The sequence below is a fragment of the Rhinopithecus bieti genome, unplaced genomic scaffold (genome assembly GCF_001698545.2).
Source record: "Rhinopithecus bieti isolate Rb0 unplaced genomic scaffold, ASM169854v2 scaffold_23898, whole genome shotgun sequence".
In the NCBI taxonomy this organism is placed as follows: Eukaryota; Metazoa; Chordata; class Mammalia; order Primates; family Cercopithecidae; genus Rhinopithecus; species Rhinopithecus bieti.
In genome coordinates, this window is record NW_016811065.1 from 1,591,760 (window position 1) to 1,616,640 (window position 24,881).

The window sequence follows — 24,881 nt, forward strand, 5'->3', positions numbered from 1 at the left end:
CTGGCCTCCATTTCCTCCCTTATCCCTCAGATCTATGCACAACCATTTCCTGTCAACCTCACCCTCTCAATGTCCTCCAGTCTCATTCCCATAGCTGCAGGCCTATTAGCATCTTCATCCACATCCCTCCTTGCAGTTCACCTCCATTGAATTTTCTTTCTCGCATTATCTTTCTAAAACCCAAGTTTAAATATGGCACTGGCCTTCTTAATAGTGTTCATTGATTTCCCACCATTTAAACAGTGGTTCTCAAACTGTACCATGCAAAAAAATCACCTGGTGAACATGTTAAAATGCAAATTTTGATTCACATATGTCTAAGGGGATAAGCCCAGGCATGTGCACTCTTAGCAGTCATACTGGGTGACAGATACAAGTGATCAACTTCTCGTTTCTCCAAGTGTGGCTCAGGACCCAGCATCACCAACATCACCTAGGAGCTTGTTAGATATGAAGATTCTCTGGCCTCACCCTAAAACCTACTGGATCAGGATCTGAATTTTAACAAATCCCCAGCCCATCACACTCTGACCTAAAGAACGAAATGCAAAACTCTATGGTACAGGAGGTTGGTCATGACCCACCATCTATTTATCTCTTGCCCCCAACCCCATCTCACAGGACTCTCTCCTCTGTGATCCAAGTATGACAAAGTAGGAAAACTGAGGCACCAAAAAGCTAAGGCAGTGAGTCTCAGTTTCTTCATCTTGGTCAGCCCAGTGCCTAGCACAGTCCCTATTACATGTGTCCTGCTGCTTCATTGATGTTTTGAATTTGACTGGATGGAATTAATTTATGTTTTAAAACAAATTTTGAAATGCAGTATTATATTCAAATTGCACCTTTCCTCAGGGTATGATTTACTGAAATGAAAAGGAATGAATGCAGACAAAGACACTCCATATCATGGACCTGATGCATTTTACTCCTGAAAACACCTTACATTTCTTTGTTGAGCAGGGGAGACAGGTACTGATTCCTCTCTGTGAAGACACTGTGGCTTTTAGTTGATTCACTGCCTGAAGTCAAACCCATGCTCTATATATGAAAGCACAAATCCACCTTCTTTTTTAAGATGAGCAAACTTTCACCACAAAGATACAAGAACAGTAAATATTGATCTTCTGGACGGATGGCGCACCTCACGCCACAGGCCACTCAAGCATCTGCTCATTACCACCAGCCCTCCCCTTTGTTGGGAAATAATGCCAAGTGGCCTCACGTGCTATCGGCTGTAGATTGCAAATATTTAAAAGAAATAAATTTCTCTGAATGCAAAGCACCTTTCTTTGTTATCTAACCCCCTCTCCTCCCAAGTCATGTTGATTTTGGGGTTGTGCACACTCCCAGCACCTGTACTTTTCAATTGTTTGCCTGCCAAGAACAGTGTGGTTTTCTTGCTTGGTTTTAGAAGCTATTCTAAGTACAGTAGCCAATGAAGGCATATTTTCTTTCTCTCTTGGCAATATGTAAAGGAAGTTGCAACTTTAGGACACCTAGCAGCAACTGTAATTAGAGGACAAGGAAAGAAATTGGAGTTTCTCCATCTCAGTATTTGTCCCACATGATCATGAAAAATGTACCACCACTGCAGACCAAAACCAAAAGTGTAGGTTTCTTCAACAGTCTTATTATTTGGCAGAAAGTTTTCTAAATTGGTTTTGCTGAAATCCAGAATCATTCTTTAGTGGAAAAGTAAGATCTGGACAATAAGACAAGAATGGAATTTCAGCAAGTGGAAAATCAATTTGTGATTGAGAATAGCCACTAGGTATACAAATCCAAGTGTCTGAATATATAAATGTTGGATCAAACTATTATTTCCTCCACGTGGAGCATTATCAATTTGATGTGGTATCATCATGCCCTGTGTGTTTTTAATCATGGTTCTTAATCTCTTACCACTGAGGCATATGCAATGCAGTGCTAACGAGAAATAATCTACTGCCAAGTATTATGATCTGATCAATGCTGATGGCAAACTGGGTCTGGAGACAAATGATCTGTGTGTAAACCTTTAGTCACTCTCTTACACTAAGCTGAATTCTAATTCAAAGGGAACGCTGCAACCTCTATTACCGCCACCACTTTTGTCACTTTTCATTTTATTACATACTTTATTCTACTTTCATGAATCAGTATTTGGGGATTTACTCTTCCCCAGTTCTTGATCCATATAGTCTGGACAAAGCAAATGCCCAGATCTGAGCACATCACATTCCACTGGCTGCCTGAATTGGAGTTCAGAACCAGCGAGGTTTAATGGGATATTTTGAGATTTCCAGATTGAGGTTTGATTGTGAGAGATGGTAGCGTCTGTGGCTGCTGCAGCTATTTCAACAGCATGAGGCAAGTGTCTCTTGGCTTTGAATTACTTCTCTGGTAAGCTAGCTTGAGCTGGGTAAGCTATACTTTCTTGCCCATTCTGCCTGGTGTTAAGAGATCTGTATTTGTGAGATGAGGGTTCAAAATGCAGTCTATGTTTATGGAAGTTTATTTCACTCTAGGTCAGGGGTGCCCAATCTTGGGCCACACATAAAATACACCAACACAAACAATAGCCGATGAGAAAAAACACACACACACACACACAAAATCTCATAATGTTTCAAGAAAATTTATGAATTTGTGTGGAGCCGCATTCAAAGCTGTCCTGGGCTGCATGTGGTCCACTATGTGTCCTGGGCCACATGTGGCTTGATCCTGGTTGCTCTTGTTCAACCCAGAGCAAGCAGGTTGGACACGCTTGCTCTAGATAAAACTGACCAGTTCTGATAAAGATGATTCTGATAAGGACAATGCTCACTTTGTCTTAGTTGGCATCAGTCTCCAAACAAACATTTAAGCCAAAATATTCTAGGTATTCTAGGTAATTTACGTATTCCAAAAATGAAAGAGATGATATTTGCTACAACATACAACCCTTACAACTAAAATGAAGTATTTTGTTGTTTCCAATGTAAATAGTAAGCCAGGGAATAATGAGCTGAAGTGACTCTTTCTCTATTTGCACTGGATTAGCAAGATCTCCATGGAATTGCTTTAAATTATATATAAATCATAAAGCTACTTTCAGTTTCTTGTAAGACTTGAAAATTATAGGAAATGTCAGAAGAAACATAAAAATGACATTTTATAAATTTAAATTTAAATTCAGAGTTATCCAAAACTGATTTGTATGAAAATTTAAATCTTTTTAGAAAAATTATTCTGTAAGAATCACCAGCTCTAGATGTGCTAAAATTTACATTTCAGAATAATTTATCAGAAATGCATCCCAGTGTTGTTGGAGTCTGTAAAATACTCAGCAGTTTTAGGGACAACTGTATCAGGAAAAAGATTCTTCTCAAAGTAAAATGATCAAAATGATTTGCAATCTTAAAGATGAAATTGCTGAAAGTATAACAAAAAATGACCTAGTAAAGGAATGTGTAGAAAGCAAGCCCCAAAATACAGCTCATGATCAATTAAGATATCACATAGCAACATATTATTATTTATTGCATCATAAAAAATTATAACACCAAAATGTTAATTTTTTCCAGTTGTAGGTTCAGATTGTCATTCATGTATTGCTATTACCCCTATTACATTTTATAATTAATAACATAGTTATAAAGAAAAATGTTTTATATTTTAGTATTATTAACCGCCCTTTCTCCTGCTTTCATTTTACACTGGGCTCCACAAATTATGTAGCTTGCCCTGACTGTATCTATACAATTTTTCAGGCTAAGCCTTACATTCTCATAGTCAAATGGACAAGGTCAAAGGCTGTCAGAAAGATGACAGAATTCTGTATTTCTCACTCATGACATTTGGAGGTGGCCCTTCTCCTATCCTGCAAGATCACTTCGTACCAAAGCTTAAAATATGAGACAGGTATCTTGCTACTTTGAAAGAAAATAATATCTACCATCTACTGAGTGTATTCAATTGGCCATATATTGCCTCAAGTTAGACAGAAGATTGTTTATACAAGCGCCCATGTATTTTTGAAAATTCCATCTTACACACATATGTTTAGTGTAGCACTATTTACAAAAGCAAAGACTTGGAACCAACCAAAATACCCATCAATGATAGACTGGATAAAGAAAATGTGGCACATATAGACCATGGAATAATATGCAGCCATTAAAAATAATGAGCTCATGTCCTTTGCAGGGACATGGATGAAGCTGGAAGCCATTGTTCTCAGCAAACTAACACAGGAACAGAAAACCAAACACCACATGTTGTCACTCATAAGAGTGGGAGTTGAACAATGAAAACACATGAATACCGGGAGGGGAACATCACACACCAGGACCTGTCGGGGGGTTGGAGGCAAGGGGAGAGAGAGCATTAGGACAAATACTTAATGCACGCGGGGCTTAAAACCTAGATGATGGGTTGACAGATGCAGCAAACAGACATGGTATATGTATACCTATGTAACAAACCTGCACATTCTATACATGCATCCCAGAACTTATAATAATACTTAAAAAGAGAAAATTTCTCTGTCTTTTAGCATCAAAAGCTGATGTAGTCTGACATCATTATGTTCCTTTGTTTGTGATCTATCTGGGAGATGTTTGTTTTATTTGTATTCTTTGTTCTTACATCTCTGAAAACTTTTATGATCTCTTTGTGACTATTGAAATAATGTCATAACAAAGTGTCTTAGTGTGGGTTTTCTTTCATTATACTGGGCACTCGAGTAAGCTGTAACAATCTGGAAATTCCTGTCTTGCAATTCTATAAATATTTTTTCTTTTTTAGAAATAATTTTCTCCCCTGTGTTCTCATTCTCTCTCGCTCTCGCTCTCACTCTCTCCCCTCTTTCACTCTGTCTTCCATTTTTAAAGCTTTTTCCTTCTACTTTCTAAGGGCTTCCTTTAACTTATCTTTTCACTCTTATGCTGCTCTTTTTAAAAATCTTGGTTTTCACACATTTAATTCCTGTCTATTTCTTCTTGTTGTTTTCACTTTTTAAAATATGGCATCCTGTTCTTATTTAATAGATGTTCTCTCTTCCCCTATTCCTGAGTATTTTGATCTGAGGGTCTGGGTTTGCCTTAGTAGTGTTAGATTTGTGTTCATATTGTTTGGTTCCCTGGGTTGTTTCAGTGTCTTCTGAGCTTCTCTCTTCTGCTTGTTTTCATTTATCTCATGTTAAAAGCCTTCCTCAAGGATCCTTGAGAGCCTTTACTGCCATTCATATATAACAGAAAAGCACTAAAAGGCTGACTGCAGCTCTGGATTCACTCGGGTAGGGCTTATGACCAGTGGGCTTCCCTGAAGCATGATGGGGTAGCCAGCCTACCTACCCAATGACAGGTCCCTCACCGTCAGAATGGGAAAGGCTTTCCCCTGATATGTCCTCCAAGCACCAGCCCAAGAATGTATTTATCAGACCGGTAGCATTCTGGGAAGAGAGCAAGAGGAAAGTGCCTGGGTGTTCCACAGGCCTCTATCTAAAACTTCAAGAAACCCCTACTCGGAGCCCCCACTTCATCCCTGAGTTGGGAGTCCTTCTAGCCTAATTTTGCCAGAGAATAAATCTTTGTCCCAATTCTGCAGGGTGAGCCAAGAGGAAATAGAACTCTGCATCCAGCCCCTCACCAGGCCCCTGTTCTAAGCCCTGTGTGTACTCCCTGATTTCGAAGATATGGAGAACCTTCAGGATCCAGGTTTTTCTAGGAAGTGAGTAGGATGAATTGACTCACTTCTCCTCATCAGGCCCCTGTGTAGACTGAAGTTGGGAGTCACTTCATTCTGTTAACTCAGTTATCACTTTTTAACCAACTTTACAGCTTTCCAAAAATTGTTGAAATTCCTCACCTAGTATAGTCTTCTCTCTTTGTCTTTGTCTTTGTGTGTGAATGCATTTTGTTTTAAAGCAGGGTATTTCAATCTTTCAAAATCATGTGACACTAAAAATGGATAATAGTTGTAGGGAATGCTGGGGCAAATGGAAGAAGCTACTCAAAGCCAGGGGGAACTAGCCTGAGCTGACCTGGCTACTCCAGCTCCTACATGACCACCAAAAGGGCTCAATAAATTTTGTATTTCTGCCCACATGCAGCCTATTTGCAGCATACCATTTAGAGGCTCTGTTTCACCACAAATTTTACAGAGTTTAGGGAAAGGGATATGAATAAGTGTGGCCAGTCTACCATGTTTGACCAGATACCCTCATTGCTCACTTGCCTACACTGTCTAGGTTTGGATGATTTTTTTTTTTTTTTTTTTTCCTGTGGCTATCCATCTTGCGGTCCTGGAGTATCCATCCAGCTTCTTCAAAAGGCATCCTCCCAATTCTTTTTACCAGGATAACCATAGGTACCAACTTGTCTCTATGATTATTCTCCCTGAAAGTAGTAACTGCCATGCTTCTTACCTCACTATCCCCATCCAAGACAAATCCTGGACCCCATGAAGAATCACTTAAGTTGCAGGTACCTGGACCTCAGACACATTCAGCCTGGTCTCTAGTCACTGGAGAGAGAGGGGATTCTACCTCAGTCAATAAAACAGAATTGTGATAAAGACAAAGGGAATAATCTAAAAGTAGTTAACACACAGCTTTTGGAGCATTATAACATATGCTCTAGATTATGGGATTTGGAATTCATACCTGAGTTGGAATCCTGCCCCTACCATCTACTGGCTATGTGATCCCAGGAAAATTACTTCACCTCCCTAAGCTTCAATAGCTTGATCTGGAAAACCAGATTTAAGAGTAACAATTGTTGCTGTGAATGTTTAAGTGGAAAAGCAACCACAGAAATGGAAAGCAATTGAATGGAAAGAAATTATCAATGAAAATTGAAAGGGAAAAGATAATGTTTGCAAATGAAGAAAAGATACGGTGTTACAAAAAATTAAACAGTGAATAAAAAAGGTCAAGGCTACAGTTTACACACACACAGACACTTAGGTCCCTACCATCCACAGAGAAGAAGGAGATACATAGATATATAGATATAAATATACACAAAAATCACAATTCTCAATATCATCTGAGGTTTTATATGTGATCATGGTTCCAGAAATTAGCTTTCTGAAGTTGTCTTCCAGGGGAAGCACAAAGTTACTATCTCCACTTAGTTATTAATTATCCACCCAAATGGGATCAGGCATCCTCACCTATTGTTAGCTTTCTTTTTACAAGACCATAAATAAAAATACAACTGATGTCCCATCTCATTATTTGCCTCCCTAAGACACAAGCCCACACATTATTTTATGCTGCAAAAAGAGCTCAGTGTGAATATTTGAGAATGATACATTGAAGATGCATATGGATACAAGGCCACACCATTACACGCTTCTAACTATGTGCCCTAAGGTGTCAAAGGAAAAACAAAATACTAACTTGGAAGAAAATATAAAATTGATCAACATCTCCTTGACAGCTATTGATAGATATATTACTAGACCTAAAGATGTTCCTTCTCAAGAAAACATAAATTCAAGTTCCTTCCAGGTTCTCTGTAGTGATGGAGTTTGGATCATGCTTGGACAAAGGAATCATAATTCAATTATCCAATGATTTATTACAATACACTTTGCCCACACTGGATATTTGGATGTGTAAACATCAGAGTATTACCCTCCCTTCAATCCCAGGCTTCGCATTTCAGATTTCATTAGCCAATAAAGCCAGGTTTATTTATAATAAAGTTAAGCCCTTCAAACTACTGACCATGGAAACCAGATTTTGAAATAATTCAGATTTGTGTTTCTGTTCTTTCTAATTAAGGGTAATATCGGGAAGCACAGACAGTGGGTAGCATTGTTCGAGCACCATGGATTTAAGCAAGAAAATCTGATTATCAGCTCATGTCAGAAGCCAAGCGATAATGCAGCTTAGCATTCGTTTGGGCTTTTTCTTTGGCCAAAAGATAATTACCGTTAGTGAGGCCTTACGTAAGTGTATCTAATATCTAAGGCCCTAAAATTTATGAATAGCAAAAGCACACAATAGGCAAAGAAGAATTACTGTATTTGTTATTTCTATGGCTTGTTCCACCATGATAATTTCATTATCTAGCAAAGTTGAAACTCTAAAATCAAAGTATAATTTCTTAAAGGACAAGAAGTTAAATATGCTGGCAAGGTTTTTGGCCTGATTTCCTTCGGCGAAAGTTATTTCTAACAAACAAGAAGTAGACCAGCCAGAATTTTCATAGAAAATTTACTAAAGGGGACTCAAAGTTACCTATCGAGGTCGCTGCACAAACAGATGTTAAGTTTCTGTAGTGAAATTTTTTTTTTTTTTTTTTTTTTTTAAATTTTTTTTTTTTTTTTTTTTTGTAAACTGTTATTTCTCAATCTTATGCTGCAGGAAAAATCTGAAATTTGAAAAGCACTTCTTGGCCAAAGCAGGATGGTGTCAGAGTGCTCACTGCTGAATACAAGTAATGTCAGTATGTATCACAAAGAATAAATGCTGGAGACCCAGAGTGGGGAAATTATTTAAACAAGGAGTTAGAACTTTGTTGTATAAAACCAAATCTAATTATGAGGATGAATAAAATCAAGTTGTAAAATTTGCAAGGTAAGTTGGCTGAGATTCTCCAAACCATAAAGAAGTAAATGCTTTTGAAAGAGAAAAATAGCATTATTGTCCTTAAGTGTATTTTTTTATTCAAAAGTACATTTCATTTTCTTGCTTATTATATACTAACAGCAACTAACATGTTATTGAGTACCTGCTACAGACCAGGCATTGTTCTAAACACTTTAGACATTTTTAACTCATCAAATCCTCACAATAACCTTAAGCAATCAGTACTTTATTATCCCCGTCCTACAGATGTGGAAAACAAGTGACAGAGAAGTTAAATAACTTGTCCATCTGGCTCCCATCACTCCAAATTGTATATATAGGGTACCTGATTTTACTCATCTTCATAATTTGAGTTCGTTCTGTCTCTCAAACTTCTAACCTATAGTACAAATAATGTTTCCCCTCTGGGTTCTCAGAAAACTTATTCTGTGTGATATGTCTCAAGCTGCTTGTATTATAGCAATATTCATTCTGACATCATCCTGAAGCAAAAGGAAATGTATTAGGACTCATCAGAGTAGTTACACTGCTGGTTCAGGCACTAACACCTCCCCAACCTTGAGCAAATCACTAAACTGAATACCAGTCAAACAGGAACAATGTTCCCTTCCCTGCCTACTTCTCATGGTTCTTGAGAGAGTATGGAGAATCCAAAAGATCTCTGAGAAGTATGGAATGCTCTGTAGAGCTGAGCACATTGACAGGACAATGCAATTGCCAAAGCATGAAAGCACAGGGTGAAGGCGTCCCAAGCAAAGCTCTCAGAATCGGTAACTAGTACACTTCCCACCTTTCCCTACCCTTCTCTTGCGCTCTTACTTGTAGCCGAGGTTTATTTGAGGGAGGGGAAAGAAAGGGGAAAATATTGTTGATGATGACAACAACAACAATAACAAATAGGTGTACTCATCAGCACTGAGAAGCAATGTGTGCAGTGAACCAAAGCACAGACGTTGGAGCTAGACTGCCCAGATTGGATCCTGGATCTGGCACTTGGGCAAACTGCTTTATGTTTCTCTGCCTCAGTCTCCTCATCTGTACAGTGAAGACAATAATAGTCTCTACTTGATTGGATAGTTATGACAATTAAATGACAATATTCATAGAGAATTTAGAGTAGCCTGACAGAATCACCACTAAATATATACAATTGAGAGCTGTGAGTAGCAGGTGCCGCCAATCCATTGGTTATTGTACTAGCAAACTAAAAGATGGAATCATGGCTTTTTTTGTTCTATTTTCTATCCTCATCAAAAATTAGAAATTCTCTTTCTACTTTCGCCAAATGACTAGAACAGAAAATTGTGCTTCACAATTTCTGCGGCTGATTTCATCTACTTCCCATTGCTTTCATAGTTTAGTAACAAAATGTCCACTTCAGTATTGTAGAACCATGTTAGATTATTAGGACTTTGGAGATTCATAGAGATTATGTTTAGAAAGATGCTAAGGCAACAGTAGCAGAGGACTAAAGAGTCAAGTCAGTAGCAGACACAAAGCGGAAAAAAAGTAGAGCAGATGAGCAGTGTATTTCCTGCCCCAAAACCCCTGGCCTTAACCCATATGCTTTTGCTTTGACCCTAATGAGATCTACTAAGGAAGAAGACCAAATATAGTAGAAATAGACCTAAGCCTCCATGGCACTGAGCTAGATGTTTAAATCAACTCACCAAATGCTTGCTACAATCCATGAAATAAAGAGTACAGTGCCTATTTCACAGGTGCAGAAATTATAGCTGAGAGTAGGTGGCTAAACTTGGACAGTTACTCATTCCCCTGCCTCTTCCTACCTCTGTCTCTCTTCCATCCCAAAAAGCTGTCTCTTCAAAATTCAATCCATTCTAGTTCTAGTCTTTCCCCTCTTTCCTCCTGCCTTTCCTATGTGTTCATCTTTTTCCTTAGTCACTTAAGTTCACTCCAAAATCACTAGCCTTCCTAGAGCTCTTTCACTTCTTCTCTATACCCATCACTGATTAACCCAACAAACCAACCTGACATGGCTGGCCCAAGGCGCAAAGGCACTTTGCTCTTCAAAGACCAGTCAGTCAAGATCCGGAGAGGTCAAGATCAGGAATATGCACCTGTACACTGTCCTTGTCACAGTATGATACTTACCGCCTATGCCATGTTTCTTGTATTTATAAATTTGTTCCTCAGGATATAGCATTCTGACTCCTTTTTTTTTTTTTAAAGATGGAGTCTCGCTCTGTTGCCCAGGCTGGAGTGCATTGGTGCAATCTCGGCTCACTGCAATTCTCTTGCCTCAGACACTCAAGTAGCTGAGATTACAGGTGCCCACCACCATGCTTGGCTAATTGTTTTGTATTTTTAGTAGAGACGGGATTTCACCATGTTGGTCAGGCTGGTCTTGAACTCCTAACCTCAGGTGATCCACCTGTTTTGGCCTCCAAAAGTGCTGGGATTACAGGCGTGAGCCACTGTGCCTGGCCTCATTGTTTTAAAAGAATGTCCTTTTTAAAAAGAGCATAGTATTCTATAATATTAAGAATGCATTGAACCAGTCCCCAGCTGTTAAATATATAGGTTGCTTCTGGTTTATTACTATGATAAAGAATGCTGCAATTAATAAATTTTGTACATGTATATCTTTACATGTGAGAGAGTATAAATGCACTCTTGGCAAACATTGATTTGTGTTTCTCTGGCTCACTATCATATAATAACAACTAATACACATTTTTGAAAATCAATGAATAAGTGAGCAAATAACGGGGCATGTGGCAATAAACCACAGCCAACATAAATGACATGGTAGATCAGCCTGCTCAGTTCAAACTGCTAAGCATAGAAGTTTGCCTATACTTAACCACTCTTGAGTTCAACTTTCCTTGCCTATAAAATAAAGTATTTTGAAAAACTGTTGAAAGGACTAAAATGAGATAATATCAATAAGGTGCCTAGTCCAGAGCAATGTAAGCTATCATGATTGGGCTAAAAATCACTTATCTATGTAAATTGTTTAAATAAGCAGAGCCCAGGTGCTCTGATCATATCATGGACAAGGAAAATCACCCGAAGTGTGTGAGAGCCACAAGGCAGAAAGAACTGCCTCAAACCCAGAGCAGTGGTTACAGGGATGTAGTGGGTAGATTTTCATGACTCCATCGTTTTGAATGGTATTCATAGCACTATTCAAAGGGTTGTTATTTGTCTTGATCTTCCAATGACAACTTCAAAAATTAATTTCACAGGTACATGATTTCCTCTCTAAAAACTGTAATAGCAGCTATGTAAGCACTGAGGAATTTATACGTCATCGTAAGCAAAAGGTATTTATTAAATGACCGCTTACATGCTAAATGACATTCAAAAAAAAGGGGGGGTGTTCCTGACCCTAGGAGAAACAAAAAGGCACCTCAATATAGTGAAAAGAACACTGGAGCCACCTAGATCTGAGTTTAAAGCCCTGCATTCATTCAACACAATTCAAGTGGTTTGTATACCAGGCACTACATTAAGTGGTGGGTGAACTAGTCTACCACACTGTCACTTAAAAGATACTTAACCTTATCAAGTGATTTAGCTTATCTTTGTCTAGGGTGAAGTACCAGCTTCACAATCTTTTTGTAAAGGTAACACATGTAAAATACACAGCAGTATTAAGTAAATGATGGTTTTTCCCACTCCTTCTTGACTAAGGGCTAACCATTCAAGACAGGACACAAACATTAAAACATTAACATGCATACATCAAAGAAAGCATGAACCAATCAGAGACTAAAGAGCAGAATAGTTACATCCAATGTAACTAGCCAAGCAAGTGAAGGAATTACACAGTTATCCCAGAGCTAGAACATGCACAGAACCTAGCACACAACAGGTATTCAAAGATGTCTATTGACTGGATATAGTGAGTCAAGAATTCAAACAATTCGAGCCTCAGGGTTAACAGGAGGCAATGTAACACACTGGGAAGAGTTCAGACATAAAAATTAGGAGATCCAGGTTCGTGTCTAAGGAGTCTGAACCACCAGCCAAATTTTCTTGAGCAAATCATGCAAATCACGGTCTTCTGTAGACTCAGTCTTCTCATCTGGGAAGCTAGAGGGTTGGGGTACATCTTTCCTAAGTACTAATAATTTCAGGTAACAATGCTTGTCAAAGCCTCCACTTTGTTATTTTATTTGCTCCATCTGAAATTGAACTGCATATGGTTTGTTCCAAAACCCAGAGATGGTTTGAAACCCCCAAACTGGTGGACTTGATCGATACATCCACGTTTCATTTTTTTTTACCCTAAAATATAGTGTATGGACTAGTAAGTTAAGAAACACTGCTGCTGAAAAAAGAAATATCCCATTTTAAAATCTAAAGACTAAAATTAACCAGCCACTTCATGTTTTAGCAAACATACTTACCATTGTGTGGGGTTTTATTGTCCCCTTGGTGAATAGAAATCTTTAAAAATGTATACGCCTGGAACTGAATACCGTGTCAAATCTATTGGCACTGCATGTTTAAACACCTGCATCTCATCACCAGCCCTTTATAATATTGTTAAACAATAATTATACTTATGATGAGTAATGAATCCAGATATGGTCTTCCTTGAGATGTACTTATTCTTGTGTTAAAAGTAACCCATTAGTAGCATATGAAAGCTTCTCAGGTAAAACAGATTCATAAATACATCCATATAATACTCAATAAAGTTTTTAAATGGTAATAAATTGCAATGATATCCTCTTCTTTATTGGAGAATCTCACCTTATTTTCTGTGAATGATCCATTTTGTTTACCACAATTCTAACTTTCACTTGCCTAATCAGATTTAAATCTTAAAAACAAAAATCTTACTTTGAAATTTGACCCAAGTTTAATTTTGATTTTTTTTTCATACTTGTAAGGAGAATGGTAACTTGAGACAAAGGCTAAACTTGCCATGGAAGCTACCCTCACACTTTGCTGATGGATTTAAAGCGAACCTCAAAGAAAATTATTCACCTACTTCCCAACCAGAAAGACTACAGCACGCTGATCACTGTGATCAAAAGGGTCAGCTTCATTAAAAGAGTCACAAATATAAACAACATTGGTCAAAGGAAATAATAGTAACAGCTAGCATGCCTGGCAGTACGGTTCTAGGCATTTTACATCTAACTCACTTGATTCCCACAACAACCTTATTAGGTTGGTGCTATTATTACCACATAGGCAGATGAGAAAGCTGAGTTGCAGAAAGATAAGACATTTCTCACAAAATCCCAGGACATAAATTGGCAAAGCCAGGGTTTGAACTCAGGCTGTCTGATCCTAGGGTCTGTCTACATAATCACTATCCTCAACCAATTATTCTGTTTGTGTTTGTCACACACTCATGCAGTAGCCACCTGAAAGCAGGTACCAGCAGCCTCAGCATCACATTTGCAGGTGATGTGGCAGAGAAATTCCATCCAGTGTGGGGCTGCATGCTGAGAACAAGGGGAAGACAGGTGGGAGATATGGTACAAAGGTGGGAGCTTCCAGAGAAAATAGAGTGAAGACACTCTATTTCTCAAAGTACTCTCTTATAAAACATCTTAAAATGCCTTTCAGTACAAAGGCTATATTTTGCATATAGCCACAAAACGGAAGTCCGTCCGTGGCTCTTCTTCTCTACTCCTCCTGATGATCTTGTAAAGCATTCACTGTTATTTTTATTTAATTCCTTTTTTGGTCAATCAACCAGAATCGGTTTCTGTGTTGGTCCATTCTTGCATTGCTATAAAGAAATAGCTGAGCTAGTTTATAAGAAATGAGGTTTAACTGGCTCACAGGGGTGTGCAGGTGTGTGTGTGTATATATATATATATATATATACACACACACACATACACACCACATTATATTTATCCTTTCACCTATTGATGGCACTGGGTTATTTTTTTTTTAGCCATTTAGAATAACGCTGCTATGAACATTGATATACAAGTATCTGTTCCTCTGTTTTCAATTATTTAGGGATAAAATTGTTGAGTTATATGGTAATTCAATGTTTTACTTTCTGAGGAACCACCAAACTGTATTTACAATGGCTATACTATTTTACATTCCCATCAGCAATGCATGAGTTTCAATTTCTGCACATTTTTGCCAAAACGTATCATTTTTCATGTTTTAAATAACAACCATTATGATGGGTATAAAGTGATACCTCATTGTGGTTTTTATTTACATTTCTCTAATGGTGTTGAACATGTTTTCATGTGTTTATTGGCCATTTGTACATCTTCCTTGGAGAAATTTCTATTCAAGTCCTTTGCCCATTTGTTAATTGGGTTGGTATTTTGTTGGTGATGATAACTTTTAATTCTTCATATATTCTGGATATTAACCATACATATCATATATACTAATCACATTTAATTATATATATAAAATAGTATATACGATGTGTGTGTGTATATATATGTTTTCTCCCATTTCTATGGGTTGCCTGATCACTCTCTTGATAATGGCCTTTGACGCACAAAAAACATTTAATTTTGATGAGGTTCAATGTGCCTATTTTTTCTTCTATTACCTATGCTTTTGTGTCATATTTAAGAGACCATTACCAAATCTAAGGTCATGAATATTTTGCCTTGTTTTCTTCTGACTTTTATAGCTTTAGCTCTTACATGTCTGTCTTTGATCCATATTGTTATTTTTTAAATATGGTATAAGGTATGTGCTCAATTTCATCCTTTTGCATGTGAATATCTAGTTTTCCCACAACAATTTGTTGAAAAAACTCCACTGTTATTTTTATTTAATTCCTTTCTTGGTCAATCAACCAGAATCAATTTCTGTGTTGGTCCATTCTTGCATTGCTATAAAGAAATAGCTGAGACTGGGTAGTTTATAAGAAAAGAGGTTTAATTGGCTCACAGGGGTGTGCAGGCTGTACAGGATACATGGCACCAGCATCTGCTCAGCTACTGGTGAGGGCTTCTGAGCTTACAGTCATAATGGAAGGGGAAGAGGGAGCAAGCATCTCACATGGTAGAAGTGGGAGCAAGAGGGAGAAAAAGTAGGGGTGGGGAAGTGCCACACTTTACAACAATCAGATCTCGCAAGAACACACTATCACAAGAAGAGTACCAAGCCATGAGGGATCCATCCCCATAACCCAAACACCTCCCACCAGTCCCCAACTCCAACATTGGGGATTATATCTAAACATGAGATTTGGAGGAGACAGCCAAACTATACTAGCTTCTGTTGCTTGCAAATAAGACTCTTACATGGCAAATATCAACAATGACACATGCTTCCATTCCCTTACCCTGCTTTTTCTCCATAGTATCACTATCACTATCTGGACCATCTGTTTATTGTCTGATTCCCACACTGGAATGAAAACTCCATGAGGTCAGGGTTTTTTGTTCACTGCTATATGCCTAAATTAATGCCTAGTATATATTGCACTTAATACAATTTATTGAATGAATGAAACACCTAATTATTATTAATTTAACCCAGACAACAATACACATCTGTTAGAAATCAAAACCTATGTTGTTTATTCATAACTCTGTGCCATGATTTCACCTCTGAAAAGCAACTCTTTCTAGCTTTATGCTCTATGACTCTAGGCAGAGCAAATTCCTGGAAATCAGAGAAATCCCTAGGGGAACCTTCCCCAGGTTTGCTGATATGATCCTCATATCATTTCCATAGGACACTGACTTGCGAGCTATCCTCTGGGCCAATTATTAGTAGTTTTGCCAAAGTGAATGGACACTTTTTCTTTCAGGTGTTCATACTGGATATTAGAAAAAGCAAACATTTCTAAAATCTTCCCATGCTCATACATAAATGCCCAAAGAATCACCTAGTTGAATATAAAAGTTATCTCCAGACCATCTCAGAAACAGCAGGAGTTAATCCCCGCTAAAGTCAGAAAGGAGATTGAGAATGAGTTCAGCGCCATGTCATGCTGAGATGAAGACACTCTATTTCTCAAATGACTCTCTTATAAAACATCTTAAAATGCCTTTCGGTACAAATCTAACTCACACCTGCTGAGAAAATGATGGTCTTTTCTAGGCCACAGGTTGTCTGTCCTGCCCTACGTTTACCTGACTTCTTAGAGTCCTCAGGCCACGCATGGCCTAGATGCATTCTGGCTTGTTCTTTAAAAGGTCCACTTTAACACTTGCTGTGGGAAAGATGCAGTCCAAGGTTACTAACCTGTTTACGATCAACTCTCCTGTGTCTCCTCCATGCTAAGCCATACAAACCTTGGTTTGTACACTACATAATTTTAAAATACATGTTTAACATAGGATCACTGATTTGGTTATGTGTTTGAAACACAAAACCATTGAACATGCTTTTCAGAAAGCAATTTATTTTTTCCACAAATACTAACAATTGTTTCCCAACAGTTCTATCAAGAAGGGTTCCTGCAGAGCAGCAGGAAAGCAAGCACTGGAGGGGTGGCTTTAGTGGGCAGCTCATTGGGAAGCACAGATGGGGTCCCCTTTCCACTCCTATTCCCCAAGGAGAGGCCTGATAACTGAGGCTGTCTCCAAATTGTGGCAGAGAAATTCCATCCAGTGTGGGGCTGCATGCTGAGAACAAGGGGAAGACAGGTGGGAGATATGATACCAAGGTAGGAGCTTCCAGAGAAAAGCAAGGTCATTCCAGGAACAGCAACTAAACACAGCAATAGAAAAGCAGGAACAGAGGCTTACCAGAGTACCTCTAGTACCTGCAAAGTGCTCACTCACTCATTTATTCATTTATTCAATAAATATCAAGTGAACATCTACAATGTACCGCCATCCTGCTGGGAGCTAAGAATACCACAAAAAGTAAGACAGACTAGTACATGCCCTAAAGGAGCTTACATTCTATCATTCAGCAGGTACTGAATAAATATTTGTTGAACTGATCAAATGAAGAAAATGATTGAGCCAACACACTTCCTTTTTTCTAATATGATATCTTCCTCTGCCACATTACAAAGCAAAAAGAATGATGATCTCAAATAAATTTTCAAGAAGTTGGTCACAATATTTGAAATTTAATAAGAAGACTAGTAGAAATGTGGCTTTAGACCCATTATCCTTACAATGTGTATAATGTTTCTTGACATATTCATTAAAAATAGTATGAAAGCATCTGATTAGACATGAAAGGATAATCATTTATAATGGATCTGTTTTATGTTTAAACTCAACGGGACATCCCACCGAATAAATGAGATATAAAGTATGATTTTATACCATATACCATATACATTAACATATACATATAACATAATAGTTATAAAATAGTACTCCAGTTATAACATAGTCATAAAAATACACACTATATATATGCTATTCATAATATATACTATAAATGCATTATATATTATATATAGTATGTAGATATACATTACATATTGTATAGTGTTTATATATTGTTATGGTATAACATAGTTATTATATATATAAAACATAGTTACAACATAATATATATACTATATATAATATACATATATCAACTATTATGTTATAACTTTTGTTATATTATATAGTTATAACATAATAGTTGATATGGTTTGGCTCTGTGTCTCCACCCAAATTTCAACTTGAATTGTGATCAGAGGAGGTACCTGGTGGGAGGTGACTGGATCATGGGGATCTTTTCCCCCATGCTGTTCTCATGATAGTGAGGGAGTTCTCACAAGATCTGATGGTTTAAAAGTGGCAGTTTCCCTTGCACTGTCTCTCCTGACACCCTGTGAAGAGGTACTTGGTCTTCCTTCACCTTTCACCATGATTGTAAGTTTCCTGAGGCCTCCCCAGCTGTGCAGAACTGTCAGTCAATTAAGCCTTTTTTGTTTATAAATTACCCAGTCTCACAAGTCTCAGGTAGTATCTTTATAGCAGTGTGGAAGCAGACTACTACTAACATAAATACATTATAATATAACTTCTAACATTTTTAATGAATGGAGTAGTACATATCTATCTAAATATATGTATATGAGATATGGGCACTAAATTTTTTATCATTGCTAGATTTTTGCAATTAAAATTTGGACACCATTATTTTAGATCCTTGGTCATTAGTTGGCGAGTTGCTTAGGAGAGTACCAACCCCAGATGTACTGGTTCTGAGTACAACCACACCAGATCTACTCGTTCTGAGGCAAGTGGGGCTCAGGACCTGAAAGAAGGTGCATTGTTAGTAGACAAAACAGTAAATGCAAAGGACCTAGGAGGGAAGCGTGCTTGGAGGACTGAGCAGAGGAAGGGGCTGGAGAGTAAAATGTAAGTGAAGAGACCAGTAGGGTAGTGGGGTCCAGATTATGTAGAGTCTTGGAACCATGATAAAGACTTCGGATTTTATTGTGAGTAAAATCGAAGCCCATTGGAAGTTTGTGAGCAGAAGAATATGATCTGTTTATATTTTTGGAAACATTACTACGTTCTTCAATCCAGCTTTGACCCGGAATATATTTTTACCACCATCTTTCTGATCTGTGTGTCTACGTCTCAAATGGCTCCAAACTGGGAGGGAAAAGCAAAGGTGTATAACTTTACCTTCTAAGTGACAGTATCTGTCATACCAAATATGTAAGTAATTCTATAACTTGATACTTTCAATCACCATCAGATTATTGAGATTTATCCTTGACGGTCTGTACAGCTTCAATTTATTCCTTTAAACTAGTTGCAACAGACCATTGCATAAATTAGGCCACAATGTATTTATCTACTCTACTGTTAATGAACACGTGCTTTTTAATTTTCCATTACAAATCAATGCATCAGAAAACAGTCCTCTATGTCAGGGGTTCCCAAGCCCCAGACCATTAGGAACCAGAAGACACAACAGGCGGTGAGTGGCAGGCTGGGAGCAAGCGTTATCACCTGATCTCTGCCTCCTGTAAGATCAGTGGTGGCATGAGATTATCACAGGAGCTCGAACCCTATCGTGAACTGTGAGGGATCTAGGTTGCATGCTCCTTATGAGACTCTAATGTCTGATGATCTTCTAAGGTGGAACAGTTTCATCCAGACACCATCTCCTCCAAACCCCTCCCGGTCCGTGGAAAAAATGATCTTCCACAAAACGCAAAAAGGTTGGCAACTGCTGGTCTATGTGTCTTCATTGAGTACAAAGTCTCTAATTTCACACCTTGATGGAAATTGTTGAGTCAAATGTGTTTTCATTCCAGAATGATGAATACTAGAGGCTGGGAAGCGTATCAGGGTGGAAGCAAGGATAAAGAAAGATTGGCTAATGGGTACAAACATGCATTTAGATAGAAAGAATACATTCTAATGTTCAATACCAGAGTATGGTGACTATCAATAACAACAATGTATTATATATTTCAAAATAGCCAGAAGAAAGGACCTGAAATGATCCCAACACATAGAAATGATAAATACTCAAGGTGGCGGACACCCCAAACACCCTGATTTGATCATTATACAGTCAGTGCATTAAACTGAATATCACATATGTATCCCATAAATATGTACAAATATTTGTATCAAAAATAAAATAAAGTAAAAGGTATTTACATTCTACAACCGTTTTAGATCATGAAAATTCTCTCTAAAGTGATTCTGCAGCAGCTTTTGTGAGACTCTCCATTTCTCTATACCCTTGTCAACATGTTTTATCATCTGACTTTTTCATTTGTGTCAACTTACAAGTATGAAATCATCTTTCATTACAGTTTTTATCTGCATTTCCCTTGACACTAGTAAGCTAAAACTTTTATTTATACTTTTATTGGATATTCAGTTTTCCTCTTCGTGAATTGTCAATTCATATCCTTTGCTCATTTTTCTACCCAGTTAACTATCTTTCTCTTACAAATTGGTGGGAATTCTATGTAAATTATAGAAATAAATTACTTGTTAGTATTTGCTCTCCAAATATTTGTTGTTAACTTGTAACCTGTCTTTATTTTGTTATAAAGCTTGGTAAAGGAGACTTTTAATCTATAATGTTGTAAAATTTATCAATATATCTTGAAAGTTTATGATATTTATACCTTGGGAAATCCCTTTATACCCCTCAGGTCTTAAAATATATTTTGCATGTTCTCTAAAAGTTAGTTTTCTTAAACCTGCCCAAAGTTTACTTTTCTATTTAGTGTGAATAGACATATAATATTACCTTTTTTTTCTGTAGGAATAGTCAGTTGTCCCTACCCCATCTACTGAATAGTCCTTCCTTTCCCCATCAGTATCTAATATCCTTTCTTTTGTATATCAGATTTATATATTCTGTTCAGTTCCACAGGCCCACCCTTGAGCACATAGCATGCTGTTTAATTACTAAAGCTTTATAAAAAGTCTTGATATCTGGTAAAGCAAGTTTCCATATTTTGTTCTTCTTCATAATTGAAAGATCAAGTTATGATCTTTCATTTAACTTGTAGGATCAATCTTCTTTTAACTTCACCAAAAAGACTAAGATAGACATCTCATTCACATACATACTCTCTCTTCATTTATTTGGGCACCCTCTTTTGTATCCTTAAATAATATTTTATACTTTTCTCCATATATGTCTTATAAGTTTTTAAATTTATTCAAAGTAATTTATAGTTTTGGTTTTAATAATTTATATATTTTAATAATTTTGAGATAATTTTAGAATTTCCAGGTAGATAATAAACATTATCTTTTCCCCCCAGTTCTTATACATTTTCCCTATATTTTATTGCTTTGAACCCTGAGGACATTTTTGAACAGACATAATAATAGTAGTCGTTTTTCTTTATGGTAATGAAAATGCTTCTAAAGGCTATTAAGTCTATTTTTGTTGTTGTTGTTGTTTGTTTGTTTGTTTGAGACATTCTTATTCTGTCACCCAGGCTGGAGTGAAATGGTGCAATCTTGGCTCACTGCCACCTCCACCTCCCAGGTTCAAGTAGAATTACTATATGATCCAGCAAACTCAAAAAAAAAGAAAAAAGAAAAAGAAAGAAGGAGAAGGAAGGAGAAGAAGGAGAAGGAAGGAGAAGAAAGGAGGAGAAGGAGAAGGAAGGAGGAGAAGGAGAAGGAAGGAGGAGAAGGAGAAGGAAGGAGGAGAAGGAGAGGGAGAGGAAGAGGGAGAGGAAGAAGAAGAAAAGAAGAGAGAAGAAGAGAGAAGAGAGAAGAAGAAGAAAAAGAAGAAGAAGAAGAAGAAAGGCTCTCCGTGACCACCTTACCCTAGCAAAAGCAGCACCCTCCTCCCACCCCAAAAGACACTCAACCTCATTATCTCCGATCTACAGCTTTCATAACAAAGCAGTTTTCTGGAATTACCCGAATTATTTATCTGATAATTTCCCATTATTTATGTTCTTCACTATTGATAGTCTCCTAAAAAGCAAAGACTTTTTTCTTTACTGTTGCTTTTAGTATCTGACTATTGCTAGGTGGTCAGTAAATACAATATATAAGGTATAATACTGGAACACATGCACACAGCCACAGACACAGAGGCACACAAAGACGTACACACACATACACAATACAGGTTATCTGACATATATGATAGTATGTTATACATAGTATATGTTTCATATACATGTGCTATACAACATCTGATGTACACTGCATAATATACAATGTATAATATATAATAATGTATATAGCAGTCAATATACAGTATATACTATATGCAACAACATAATATGAAAGTATTTTAAAGATACACATCTTAAAATTTTTTAGTCCTACTTCTATAATTCCTCCAAAGCCACAAAAACACAGAGAGGAAGAGAGAGAGAAGAAAGAGAGAGGAAGAGATGATGCAATTTGAAAGAGGATCTAGCTGATGCTAAGCCTTGCTCTACATAGGACTGCACTCGCTTCCCCGTTCTAACTTAAGCTGTCAGAGGAAAGGAGTGGCACCAAGGGGGCACTGGTCTGTGAGTTCCAGAGGCATCATCTTGCTGCGGTATGAGCTAAATACCAACTCGCATTGTCACCTGCACTACTCCTTGATGAGAGAATGGATCTGTGGTCCCTTTTCATGAAGTGTTGTCTTCTAAGAGCCTTGACATACTAGTTGTGGCACAGTAGAAATAAAGGGACTTTACTGGGGCCTGTTTCCTTTCCAACACAGTCCATTCTGGGAGTCATGGAATCCTTCAGTTGGACATATAACTAATGAAACAGCATATTGCAGGTGCCTTACTTATATTCCTCTGCTTTAGTGCAAAGTAAGAACAGGGAGAAAACTAGGTCATGTTTTTCAACTACTTCATATGTTTCATGTTTGCTACTATTATTGGCCTTTTCCATTAATCTTAAAATGTGATTTTCTACATCTTTGATTTCTACTCTTGAACTGTATTTCCAGTCACCATATGCTACTTTTCTGCAAGCTGTAACTTAAGCCAATACTGCTCACAAATTTTGAAAAAGGGAGTCCACAGAAGAGAAAACTATCTCCTCCTCATGTGTTTGGGATGTTGTGATTTCATCAGTGTTGCTGGACTGTGTGTTCCTTTTTAGAGGAAGTTGCAATTCCCTTCATGGTAAATGGGAAGGAAATGAAGGTGATTAAAGCCCTTAGGATGTAAATTTCAGTGTTGGCCGAAAGGTTCTTTTTATCCCAATCCTGCTTTTGTAAACAAAGCTCCGGTGGGACTGAATCTGAAAAGCTACCACAGCTCCATGACAACTGAACTAGCCAGCCATGGTGACCATCTCCATGTTCACATCGTAGTCATTTATAGCCATGCATATGCACATCGTAGGGACAAACATTCACTTTGGCTCTCACCAAGAAAAAGAGCATTAGCAACCAATTAGTAGAAGATGGTACAGGAGAGGAACACTACTAACTGGTCAACTTTTTGCCTAGTGAACTCAGCTGTAAATTTTTATGGATGATGGTAAGATAAAATTATCGCCCTAGTTTCTGTATGTTGGTCACATAAATGCACTGAAAAGACCCCTAATGTACTGTGATTTCTATTCTTGGACATCAGTGGATGATACAGGTTTTTCTAGGTGTACATATCTGTGTGTAAAGAAGCAGGAGGTAGCGTGACTCTCAGAGATCCAAGGTTTTCTAGGAAATGTCTTTTAACATACTTCTTATTTTAAAATGTAAAAAATCCTTTACTAGTCATAAAGTCAAAAATACAAAGGAACAAATCTGCTTACACGTAAAGCAACTGAAGCCAAAAGGTCGGCACTACGGAGCAGCCCTGCACATAACACTCCACTGACTCACCTTTTCATGGGGTGTGCTTCTATCCCACAGGGTGGCACTGCTCACAATGGGAATGTAGCAAGGGGATTTCTGAAACATTAGAAACAAGGCATTTAGTATCACTTCAGTAATTCTTAGAAAGAAACATTTCCATTCCTGTGATGGTTTCTAGGCAGATCAGAAGTTAATTCTTTCAAACAATGGCTGTTCATTCACTGAGCACCCGATATTGCCCACAGCACTGTCCCAGGTGCTTTGGGAACAATGGTGAGCCCAAAACACAGTTCCCATCCTCAAGAGTCCAGAGGAAGCCACGGGTAGTAACAAAATAATCACACAAATAAATGTAAAATTTTAACTCTGATACATGTGATGAAAGACAGGGACAAAGTATTTTTAAAATATGGTGATATATCGGGATGAAATAGAATTAAACATTTACACCCTTTGCCATGTGACTTTGCTGTACCTCCCATAGCCTGAAGCCCATCCCAGCTGAGCCCAATGCAGCCATAGTCAACCCACAGGTTCATGAACATAAGTAAGAAATGAATGTTTCTTGTTGAAATGAACATAAGTAAGAAGTGAATGTTTCTTGTTGAATATAGATTATGTAAACTTGGGTGAGGGCTAGAGACAGAAACTGAGACAAAAATGGAAGAAGAAACAAGAGCTTCTCTGAGATTAAAGTACCATGATAGAAGGATGGTGAGAAGAGAAGTAGAAGGGGGCCTAAGGGTGAAGAAATAGGTAAAATTACTAGAACTTGGAGTAAATAATTGGGGAGGGTAATAGATTTTGCAGCACTGAAGCTGAGTAGTGCTACGACTGTGATGCATTTGTACTGCTGTCAAAGACAGGCGGGTGCATGCGCCGCCCGATATGCCCTCCCATGAGATCAAGAAAATGTGTCTTCTACCTAGTACCCCTGACATCAACTCTGTGCTGGGCACATGGTAAGCATCCAGTCAATGAACTGAAAGAATGCAGGGGCACTCTCCTGTCATCCCAAAAGGAATGTGGTGTCACAGGGTGTGGAGCCAGAAGGAATTCTAAATCGCCAACATTTGCACTTGATAGACGAGGAAACTGCTCAAGATCACACAATCATGTAGTGACAAGCCAGGGCTCAAATTTCAGCATCTAGACTTTGTATTCTACC

The 24,881-nt window shown here is 37.8% G+C and overlaps 1 protein-coding gene across 1 annotated transcript in view; it reads right to left on the reverse strand.

Moving 5' to 3' along the window:
* CUNH12orf42 (chromosome unknown C12orf42 homolog) overlaps positions 1–24,881 on the reverse strand; it is a 178,438-nt gene that overhangs the window by 68,597 nt on the left and 84,960 nt on the right. Inside the window, exon 3 of the mRNA XM_017893444.1 lies at positions 23,741–23,809. Coding sequence (XP_017748933.1) covers positions 23,741–23,809 — 69 coding nt within the window. The remainder of the gene's footprint in view (positions 1–23,740; positions 23,810–24,881) is intronic.